Source organism: Rhamphochromis longiceps, linkage group LG5 (assembly GCF_057381845.1).
Source record: "Rhamphochromis longiceps isolate RC_006_pf linkage group LG5, R_longiceps_female_GT1.1, whole genome shotgun sequence".
Taxonomy (NCBI): domain Eukaryota; kingdom Metazoa; phylum Chordata; class Actinopteri; order Cichliformes; family Cichlidae; genus Rhamphochromis; species Rhamphochromis longiceps.
This window is the reverse complement of record NC_140561.1, coordinates 26,155,546-26,166,319: the sequence shown is the minus strand read 5'-3', so window position 1 is coordinate 26,166,319 and position 10,774 is coordinate 26,155,546. Positions and strand designations below refer to the sequence as shown.

Below are 10,774 nucleotides of genomic sequence, written 5' to 3'. Positions count from 1 at the left end.
AGAAATCTTTATCTCTGGTCTTGACTGAGGCTATCACTCAACACCTCAGTCAGAATTTTTGTACTCCCACTCTTCTGCACTGGCTGCTACTTCCATTGTAAGGCCTGCCAAAAAAATAGTCTGTTATCCACACACAGATCCTATGTCATCAGTAATTTTAGCTGGCAGTTGTGGACTTGTTCAGCCGCATCAGCTCAGGTTATCAGAATTTAAAGTTATGTGTAATTTCAAAGCAAAGTTTGAGTTCTAACCTAGAATTGAAACCAGAAGCCCAGCTGGTAAACACTTTGACCACCAGCTGCTTGCACTGATCTCACAAGACAGAAAGTCTCTAAGCAAAGTAGATAACTAATTCAAAGCAAAGGCGAGACACAAAATGCCGTTGCTCTGAGAACACGTTATAGCAAATGATCCAGTGTTAGATCACTCTGTGTCCATAAAAGTGCTCCAATTTTCATGATGAAAAAAAAGCAGCGGGGTTATGTAGCCAGGCTGTGAAATTGGCATAGAAACCTGTTAGAGGAATTCATGTGGGTGAATTTAATTTATTGGGCTTTTTGTGGCATACAGTTGGAAATGTCATCCTGCATGCAGTCATTTATCCTACAGTTAAGGATTTATGTTGTTATGTATTTGTAAGCTCTGTTATTTTGGTCATTAGAGAGACCAGTGCACTCAAAGTGTTTTGTATTTATGAAAGCTGTAGGTTATTTATGATGTATGATTGACATATTTAGTAAAAGTTTTTTCCCATATACTGAAAATTCTCATATTTATGTTGTTTATCTTACAACATATCGAGATTTGTGTTATAGAAAATTAATTGGTGGTTCAGAACCTGGGATTTCTGCAGAACTGAGTTAAATAAAACCTGCATGAAAATACACTGGCAATCTGTCCAGGCTGTACCCAGGATTTCAGCTTTTCACTCTTTCGTCCTGTAACATCTCTGATGGGCTCCAATCAGTCAATCGCCACCCATGCATGGATGGATGGATCACATACATGATGTGTGTGGAAGCTGTTGTTCACGGAACATGGAGAACTAATACACATTGTTGGAACCTGTCAGTGTTTTGACTCAAACCATAAAATCGCTGTATAAATCACAGACTATATTATTAGAGTCTAAATTGTTTTACATTACTCTGTTGGTGTCCTTGGGAAGATTGACCAAAAAAGATAAGCATTTAATAAATTATCCTATGTGATTTCACATTTTCCAGCATTATAATATTTGTCTGACACACAGTTACGTATTCGAACGAAGGCACTGAACTTCTTTTTGGGAAGCCATGTGGCTTACACTGCATGTTATTCATTAGTTTTGTGATCATAAACTACCACTTATTTTGTTGTAGTACAGTACTTGGACAATAATATTATTCTCTAATAGATTTTCTCGTATATTTTCTTAATTCTTATAATTGAATTCTTCCTACTGGTTGACAGTGAACATGTACGGGTTTATATGTTAATATTGTGGTGTTTTCTCTTGTTATTTCAAAGCCAACAGGGCAACAGCTTTTCCAAATTTTAAGCAGTTTAGCATACAAAAGCAGAAAAAATGTCAGCTGTTGCACAAGGTCAGATCCACCTGAATATTCTTTACTGCAGAAAACAGACAAATGAAAGCTGCTGCTCCTGCAGTACAGGGCTGACTCACTGCAGGATGGAAAGAAGCACGCTTGCTGGTCTCACTGAGTTCCCCGAAGAAGATTACTGAAATTTTAAATTTTTATGTTGTGTTTCTCTTGTGGTAATTTGAAATAATTTGCTCCCACAAGCTCAATTATGCCTGCCTAGTCTCAGATGTACAACCAAAAAGATTCCAGAGAAAGAGAGTTTTGCTTCCTGCAAATGTGTGCACTGATTTACTGCATTTACTCATTTAATGCTAAACGCATCGCTGAGAAACCATTCCCCCTATTTCTTTTAGGGTCATTAATGAAACAGTTTATTTCGTTCTCAAGTAATTTTTAGCACAGCTTTTAAAACTCGTGTGCAATAATGTTGTTTACAGTATTTAGCAAATACTATGTACTATGCCGTTATCTTTCAAAACAAAGCTATACTCATATGTTATCTCTTCACTTATTACCCATCGTTGGCAGGTTGTGTTGGCAAGATATTCCCCGGCTAGGGCACGAGCTGCCATGCCATTTGGCTGTTTGACACTCGGGGAGAAGAAGGATTACAACAGTCCCTCAGAGGTGACCGACAAGTATGACCTCGGACAAATTGTTAAATCGTGAGTAAATTTTTCCCTATCTGAATGCTGACAAGTGTGTACATAGTAGGGATGGATCGATCCGATATCGCGTATCGGTATCGCTCCGATACTGACGTAAATTACTGGATCGGATATCGGAGAGAAATAAAAAATGTAATCTGATCCATTAAATATCACAAAAGCACCTCACAAAATTTGCGACATGGCATAACTCAGCTCAGAACCTTAGCACGTCGGAGCAGTATGCCTCACGTGATAGAGCGGCTGTGGCGTGCGAGACCTGTCGGCGGTCTGATTGAGCATTTGGAGCCTCGCTACGTGCTGCCAAACCGGCATTTCATCTCCAAGAAAGTTATCCCAGAGAGAAGTAAAGCAAGTGTGTAAGTTCATCTCTGAATGTTTGTAAAGCATTCCCACGTTAAGCTTAACAACCGATATTTGGAGCGACTGCCTCTTCTCTCCCCTCCCTCTCCTGTTGCTACTTCAATCATGAAACTGATCAATGATCAGCTGATCAGCTTTTCTGTCGCGAGTCCGTCTCTCTTGTTTGTTTTTGGCCCACAAACAGTTTTATTCATTAAAAAAATACACTGTATCGGATTCATATCAGTATCGGCAGATATCCAAATTTATGATATCGGTATCTGTATCGGACATAAAAAAGTGGTATCATGCCATCTCTAGTACAGACTTCTGAGGAATTTGACTCATAATATGATATATGTTTGCTTTTTTTCCATATTGACACAGAGAGGAGTTTTGTGAGATATTCCGGGCGAAGGACCGGAACACCTTAAAGATGTACACATGCAAAAAGTTCCACAAAAAGGATGGAAGGAAAGTCAGGAAAGCTGCCAAGAATGAGATTAAGATCTTGAAGATGTAAGTAAAGTATGGCGCTGCTCATTTCAGAGCTTTAGGGGTGTGGAAGCCACCTGGCAGTGAAGCAAAGCTGATGTGAAATGACCATTTATCTCTGAGTTCAGCCAAAAATACCAAAAAGGAGGCATTGTGGTGAAAAAGCCAAAATATTCAAGTTTGGTATATTGCAAAAGTGACAAACAGAGTAAAGTCAAGTAAAGTCAGATTGCAAGTTTCATACATATTTGTTTTTGCTTAAAGGATAAGTCCGGTGATGTTCAAAATTTACTTACCATCTACCAAGCTGAGAAGTAAACTCCTTAATTTATCCTTTTAATATATATTTATTTTGCAGCCAAATTATGACTTATGCCTTTTTAACATATTGAAAATCTGCTAAAAAAAAAAAAGAAAAGAAAAAGAAGAAGAAGAAGAAAAAGAGAGATCAGTGAGCATAACTATTGCAGTAGATGGCATGGCATTACCATAAACATGGGTTTATCCCACATGGACTGCTTTCGTAAATGTTTATTAGAGCACAAGAGGTGCAGCTTAAATCTAGTGTTTACTGATGAGTAAAAAAACAAAACTACTGCTCATCACTTTAAAAAAATAAAATAAAAGTAGTGTGTTAGCTGTGCTTTAAGATGAGGTCTTCATTAGTGACAAATGGGTATTGGACCTGACAAAATTAGAACTAAAAACATTTTTGGTCAGGATTTTTTCATTGGGTCTCCCACCATTCTTATCCTGTAAAACGTTATTTTTAAAAGCCTGAGATTCTATGACACGTAACATTCGGTGGGCCTATTGTGATGTCTAAGGACTCAATTGTCACATTTGCATGAAAAATAATACATAATAAAGGTCAACATACCAGCAACTGACAAGAAATTATAATAACAATCAGCATACTTGGTCCCAAATCAGTTTAATAAGGAATTCATTAGATGTTGATTATTTATGAACCCAGAACTGACATATTATTGTGGTGATTTGTCATTGCTTGACTAAGGCCTGCACTGTTTTAGTTGGTGTTCTAAAAATTCACCCTCTGATGAGCTAGACCGTGGTGATGCCATGCTGGCAGTTTTTGACGTAATGGAAAAAACTGCCTGTTGCAGTTACACAGCTTTACCTTGTTTTATGCTCTTGTTTTACAGAGTACCACTGAGATTTTGTTATCCTTTCTGACTCAGTTATTTCTCATGTAACCTCACCTACGTCACTGCATCTTTCTCCTGTTCCCTTCAAAGGGTAAAACATCACAACATCCTTCAGCTGGTTGACGCCTTCGAAACAAAGAAAGAGTACTTTATTTTCCTGGAGCTGTGAGTACTTTTGGGGCATTTGTTGCTCACTGTACCTCTTCAACTCTCACAAAAGAAACGATTTATTGAATCTGTGAAATGTTTTAGAGTATTATCAAAAAGTGACGTACTAAATCTAGGTGTCCTTTTTTGCCAGTGCTACAGGCAGAGAGGTCTTTGACTGGATCTTAGATCAAGGCTACTACTCAGAGAGGGACACCAGCAATGTTATGAGGCAGGTGTTGGAAGCTGTAGCTTACCTGCACTCTCTGAAAATCGTCCACAGAAACCTTAAGGTACTGCACTGCTGACACCTAGTGAAAAACAACAGCATGTCATCACTGGCTAAATAAATTACTGTATGCAGGGACCACCTTGTAATAAGGTTGCATTCATTAAGATCATATGCTTTCTATGATACAAACAAACTTTCATTTCCTTAACCAGCTGGAGAACTTGGTCTACTTTAATCGCTTGAAGCACTCCAAAATTGTTATCAGCGACTTCCAGTTGGCAAAACTGGAAAATGGACTCATTAAAGATCCATGTGGGACTCCTGAATATCTTGGTGAGTAAAATCAGTTCAGATCAATAAAATTCATCTTGTACTGCTTTAGTTTTTAACTATAAAGTGCAAACCTGCCAAAATACTTAAAACCTGTTTTTGCTGCTAGCCCCTGAAGTGGTGGCGAGACAGAGATATGGAAGACCTGTGGACTGCTGGGCCATAGGTGTGATCATGTATATACTGTAAGTGGCTCATAATGTGCTTAGAGTATCTTGTATTACAAGTTTTGTTTTGTTTTCTTAAGTTAGAGTTTTGTGGAAGAAAGTCTTATTCTTTTATCCTCATTTTTCTACCTCATTAGTTTGTCTGGGAACCCTCCTTTTTATGATGATGCTGAAGAAGATGACTCTGATAATCGTGATAAGAATCTTTTCCTAAAGATTTTGTCAGGGGATTATGAATTTGATTCCCCATACTGGGATGATATTTCAGACTCTGGTAAGAGACACTCAATGTATTTGACTGTACAACCTTGTTTATAAAATTTTTAAAAAAAAGTTGAGATGCTGTGTAAAATGTAGGAAAAAAAACAGAATGCAAACAAATAACCAAACAAAAAATCCTGTATGTTCTCACTTAGGGATCAGGACCATTATTTACCTCAGCCTCAGACAGCAGCAGGCATATACAGTGGGGCAAAAAAGTATTTAGTCAGCCACCGATTGTGCAAGTTCCCCCACTTAAAATGATGACAGAGGTCAGTAATTTGCACCAGAGGTACACTTCAACTGTGAGAGACAGAATGTGAAAAAAAAATCCATGAATTCACATGGTAGGATTTGTAAAGAATTTATTCGTAAATCAGGGTGGAAAATAAGTATTTGGTCACCTCAAACAAGGAAAATCTCTGGCTCTCACAGACCTGTAACGTCTTCTGTAAGAAGCTTTTCTGTCCCCCACTCGTTACCTGTATGAATGGCACCTGTTTGAACCCATCATCTGTATAAAAGACACCTGTCCACAGCCTCAAACAGTCAGACTCCAAACGCCGCCATGGCCAAGACCAAAGAGCTTTCGAAGGACACCAGGAAAAGTATTGTAGACCTGCACCAGACTGGGAAGAGTGAATCTACAATAGGCAAGCAGCTTGGTGTGAAAAAATCAACTGTGGGAGCAATCATCAGAAAATGGAAGACATACAAGACCACTGATAATCTCCCTCGATCTGGGGCTCCACGCAAGATCTCATCCCGTGGGGTCAAAATGATCATGAGAACGGTGAGCAAAGATCCCAGAACCACACGGGGGGACCTGGTGAATGACCTGCAGAGAGCTGGGACCAAAGTAACAAAGGTCACCATCAGTAACACACTACAACGGCAGGGAATCAAATCCCGCAGTGCCAGACGTGTTCCGCTGCTGAAGCCAGTGCATGTCCAGGCCCGTCTGAAGTTTGCCAGAGAGCACATGGATGATACAGCAGAGGATTGGGAGAATGTCATGTGGTCAGATGAAACCAAAGTAGAACTTTTTGGTATAAACTCAACTCGTCGTGTTTGGAGGAAGAAGAATACAGAGTTGCATCCCAAGAACACCATACCTACTGTGAAGCATGGGGGTGGAAACATCATGCTATGGGGCTGTTTTACTGCCAAGGGGACAGGACGACTGATCCGTGTTAAGGACAGAATGAATGGGGCCATGTATCGTGAGATTTTGAGCCAAAACCTCCTTCCATCAGTGAGAACTTTGAAGATGAAACGAGGCTGGGTCTTCCAACATGACAATGATCCAAAACACACCGCCCGGGCAACAAAGGAGTGGCTCCGTAAGAAGCATTTGAAAGTCCTGGAGTGGCCTAGCCAGTCTCCAGACCTCAACCCCATAGAAAATCTGTGGCGGGAGTTGAAAGTCCGTGTTGCTCGGCGACAGCCCCACAACATCACTGCTCTCGAGAAGATCTGCATGGAGGAATGGGCCAAAATACCAGCTACTGTGTGTGCAAACCTGGTAAAGACCTATAGTAAACGTTTGACCTCTGTTATTGCCAACAAAGGTTATGTTACAAAGTATTGAGTTGTATTTTTGTTATTGACCAAACACTTATTTTCCACCCTGATTTACGAATAAATTCTTTACAAATCCTACCATGTGGATTCATGGATTTTTTTTTTTCACATTCTGACTCTCACAGTTGAAGTGTACCTCTGGTGCAAATTACTGACCTCTGTCATCATTTTAGGTGGGGGAACTTGCACAATCGGTGGCTGACTAAATACTTTTTTGCCCCACTGTATATGCAAACCTCAAAACTCAGCACTGTCTAAATATTTTTGAACATACTGCCATAAAGATGTTAGACAATGGACAGAATCCAGCAGTGTGACTCTGTACTAAAAGAGTCAGTAGCAATCACATGACTCGAATCAGACTAGTTTACTACAGCTGTCTCAAACTGCTACATCCGGCTGGTCTCTCTAAAACACATCCTGAGTTGAGATGTTCAGGTCATCTGCACTCAAGTGATATGTAAACCATATGAATTCACACAACTCCTTATCTTTTTTGGAAACAAGGTTGCATGTATGTGTGTCTGCAATAGGCAGATTGCAAATGATGTGTCCAAGGTATAAATATTTTTTTATATTATTTCTTGTTTGTTTGTTTATTTTATTTGTATTTTTTACAGCCAAAAGCTTAGTGGCATCTTTAATGGAAGTGGACCAAGATCAGCGATTGACGGCACAAGAAGCCATAGCCCATGAATGGTAAAGAACCAAAATCAAATGTAAACAGTACCATGAATACAAGTTAAATTATGAAGTTGATGAATAGATTGGCACTGGAGGAAAATCTCTCTTTTGTTACTTATTTTCAGGATTTCTGGCAATGCTGCCTCAGATAAGAACATCAAGGATGGCGTTTGTGCACAAATTGAAAAGAACTTTGCCAAAGCCAAGTGGAAGGTAGTCCTTCATATGAAGTATACATCATTAAATTAATGCTGTAATGTAATTACATAATTAATGTAATGTTTAGTGTATTACATACATACGTTATATTCAGTTGTGGCCCAGGATCCAACTAGCAGGCTATATCTAGTTGTATAAATTGTCTAAAACATATTTCTTTATCCATAAAATGACTCTTATTTGACTCTGTTTCTTAGAATAGACACACTTTGATAGTACCTGCTTGCTTTCAAACTGTTGGTTGTAGCATTTAAATAATGCTCAGTTGGTACCAAGGGGCCCAAAGTGCCAAGAAAATTACCGCAGACTGTTAAACCACCAACGGCAACCTGAATTGTTTACACAAGGAAGAATGCTTTAATGTTGTTTACACAAAATTATGAACCTACAATCAAACAGGCCACTTTTTCCTAATCTTCTATTGTCCAATGTTGATAAGCCTTGTGAAAAATGTATCCTCGGTTTCCTGTTTTTAGCTGAGCGGCGTGGCACATGGTGTGGTCTTCAGCTGCTCTGTAGCCCATGTCGTTCAAGTTTTGATGTGCATTCAAGACTTGAGTTACTGGTTCCCAGTATTGCTCAGTGGATCAGAATCAGAATGGCATTTATTCCAAAGTTTGTACACAAATTAGGGATATTTTTTGGTGTCATGGTCCAAAAAAAGGGTGATTATATATTATATCTTATATTGTATTATAAATACACACAATATAAATATATATAAAGTACCTACAGATATTAGAATACATCTTGTATGTAGGTAGAGCACAATGCACAAAAGGATATTGCCTACATGTCTAAATACATGAAGATACTGTCATGTGATTGATTTTTGCATTAATGAGTAGTTGAACAGTTGTGCCTAATGAAGTGGCTAGTGATGTTGCCAATGATGAGCACAAGTGAAAAGATGGACTAATGTATTTCCTTGTATGTAATCATCTTATATGAACTACATTTTCGTTACTCACAGAAAGCTGTTAGAGTGACTACTCTCATGAAGAGACTTCGAGCATCTGAGCAGGGCGATTCTGGGGCCACGGGGGCTCCAGCTGACCCCAACGCACCAAGCGGTGCTCCTGCTCCTCCAGCAGGTGGCAGCGACGGCGTTGCCGCCAACATGAAAGGTGGTTGCAGCGAAAAGGCTCCGGAAACACAGACTGCACTCTCCCTGCTCAGTGCAGCCAGACAGGAAGAGCAGGCAAGGTGCAATGGTGATGTTCCTCAAATGTTGCCACAGAGAAAAGGAGACTAGACCTCAGTCAAACACGTAAGGAGGAGCAACAATCCCATGTGCAGTACAGCCAATAAATCTGGCATCATGATATTGTGTCTTTGCCGTCTAAGTTTACCCCCAGTTTGCAGAATTAATCCACAACAACTCACTTTCATCCTTTTGCATTATGTAATGACTAGTCTTTTCAATAGTGTTCGCCACTCTCCCTTGTTTTGTTGCAAAGTAGGTCTTCTGTTGTGTTTGTTTTCCTTGAGAACTATAAAAAACTCACAGCGTAGTTTAGTGAAATTAACTCAACTTTATTCAACCTGCCACTGTATATAGATATATTTGTCTTTGTTTTGGCAAATTGCTACTTTAGCTTCAGAACTTAAAATCCTGAGTTTATATCTTGTGGCCTAAAATTATGAGTTGGTAATTTAACGATACTAAGGTTTATTTCAAAATAAATATATAGAGTTGTATTTAAAAGTCTCTCCAAAATAGACAGCAACACACCATCTCACAAGTAATTGAATATAAAACTAAAAGTCCAAATAATTATTTTTCAGCTGTCTTAAAGATTTCAAACTTGTACAATATGAGTGGTATTCAAATATTTTATAAAATACAGTGGATTCAATTTGACACCATGACTACTACCGGGCAACTTTTGACAACTTAGAATTTTAAGGCATAAGAAAGCATATGTTTTAAGTTAAAGTGCCTTAATATTTGTTGCAGTCATGTACGAATATGTTTCAAGAGGAACAACTTGATTACATATGCTTACTAAGTTCATTGAAATGTTTTAGCTGTTTTATTTGCGCCTCCGTTTAGAGTCTTTAGCCGCTGTATTGATAATTGTGTTCCGTCCTCTTTGACACTTCATTTAAAACACTGAAAACTAGATGTAGAGCATTCTGTGTGGAGTGATGTTTTAGTTGTTATTGTGTTGTAACTCGTAGCTAGTAAAACTCAGAGTTTATGGCAGAGTCCATATTCTGTACGACTATGTATATTTGAATTGTATGTGTATACATGTGTATTTTTTTTAATTGTGTGTATTTGGCAACCTTTAGCTGAGCTAACAAGTTGCTACAATGCTTGTGAATGAATAAAATGAGCAATACTCCTGTTGCTGAAACAAGCTGACATTCTTCTGAAGTTGCCCTTCACTTACATGATACAGTATTTGATATTTGATTGTGTTGTTATGTTTTGCTTTGTTTCTCAATTAGTATAAGAATCCATGCCTTTTGCCCAATGTCAGACCAGATCAGCAATTCCAGTAATATTATACCAAGAAAGTGTATTTAATTAAAAACTGTGATAATTGCTGACACAGAAAACAAACAATAGATGCAACATATGCAAACACATGCATGTTCATAAAATGTCCCAGCCAATATTTATATTGTGTATTGTGCCTTTAAGCTTTAGACTTTAGCATGGGGCTTCTATAATTGTCTGTGGTAAATTGGATTTTCAGTGATTTTTGAAAACTAAACTCAATTGGACACCCAATATGAAACATATTATTATTATTATTATTATTATTATTATTATTATTATTATTATTATTATTATTATTATTATTATTATTATTATGAGGCACTAACAAAAAGGAGAGGAGGAACTGTAGGTGGCAGAGTGGAAGATGCTTAAATTTTC

The 10,774-nt window shown here is 38.3% G+C and overlaps 1 protein-coding gene across 1 annotated transcript; it reads left to right on the top strand.

Annotated features, from left to right (window-relative positions):
* Window positions 1-2,156: 2,156 nt before the first annotated feature.
* Window positions 2,157-9,139, top strand: camkva (CaM kinase-like vesicle-associated a). Its single transcript, XM_085407963.1, has 10 exons — window positions 2,157-2,251; window positions 2,984-3,115; window positions 4,351-4,425; window positions 4,562-4,700; window positions 4,852-4,972; window positions 5,079-5,154; window positions 5,274-5,410; window positions 7,602-7,680; window positions 7,791-7,878; window positions 8,858-9,139. The coding sequence occupies exons 1-10, from the start codon at window positions 2,157-2,159 to the stop codon at window positions 9,137-9,139; spliced, it is 1,224 nt and encodes a 407-aa protein (XP_085264089.1).
* Window positions 9,140-10,774: the final 1,635 nt, after the last annotated feature.

Excerpts from the sequence above, each read along its gene's own strand:
- camkva (XM_085407963.1), top strand. The coding sequence starts at position 2,157 with ATGCCATTTGGCTGTTTGACACTCGGGGAGAAGAAGGATTACAACAGT. Across the intron at positions 4,701-4,851 it reads TCGTCCACAGAAACCTTAAG|CTGGAGAACTTGGTCTACTT; the intron begins GTACTGCACTGC and ends TTCCTTAACCAG. Across the intron at positions 5,155-5,273 it reads GGTGTGATCATGTATATACT|TTTGTCTGGGAACCCTCCTT; the intron begins GTAAGTGGCTCA and ends CTACCTCATTAG.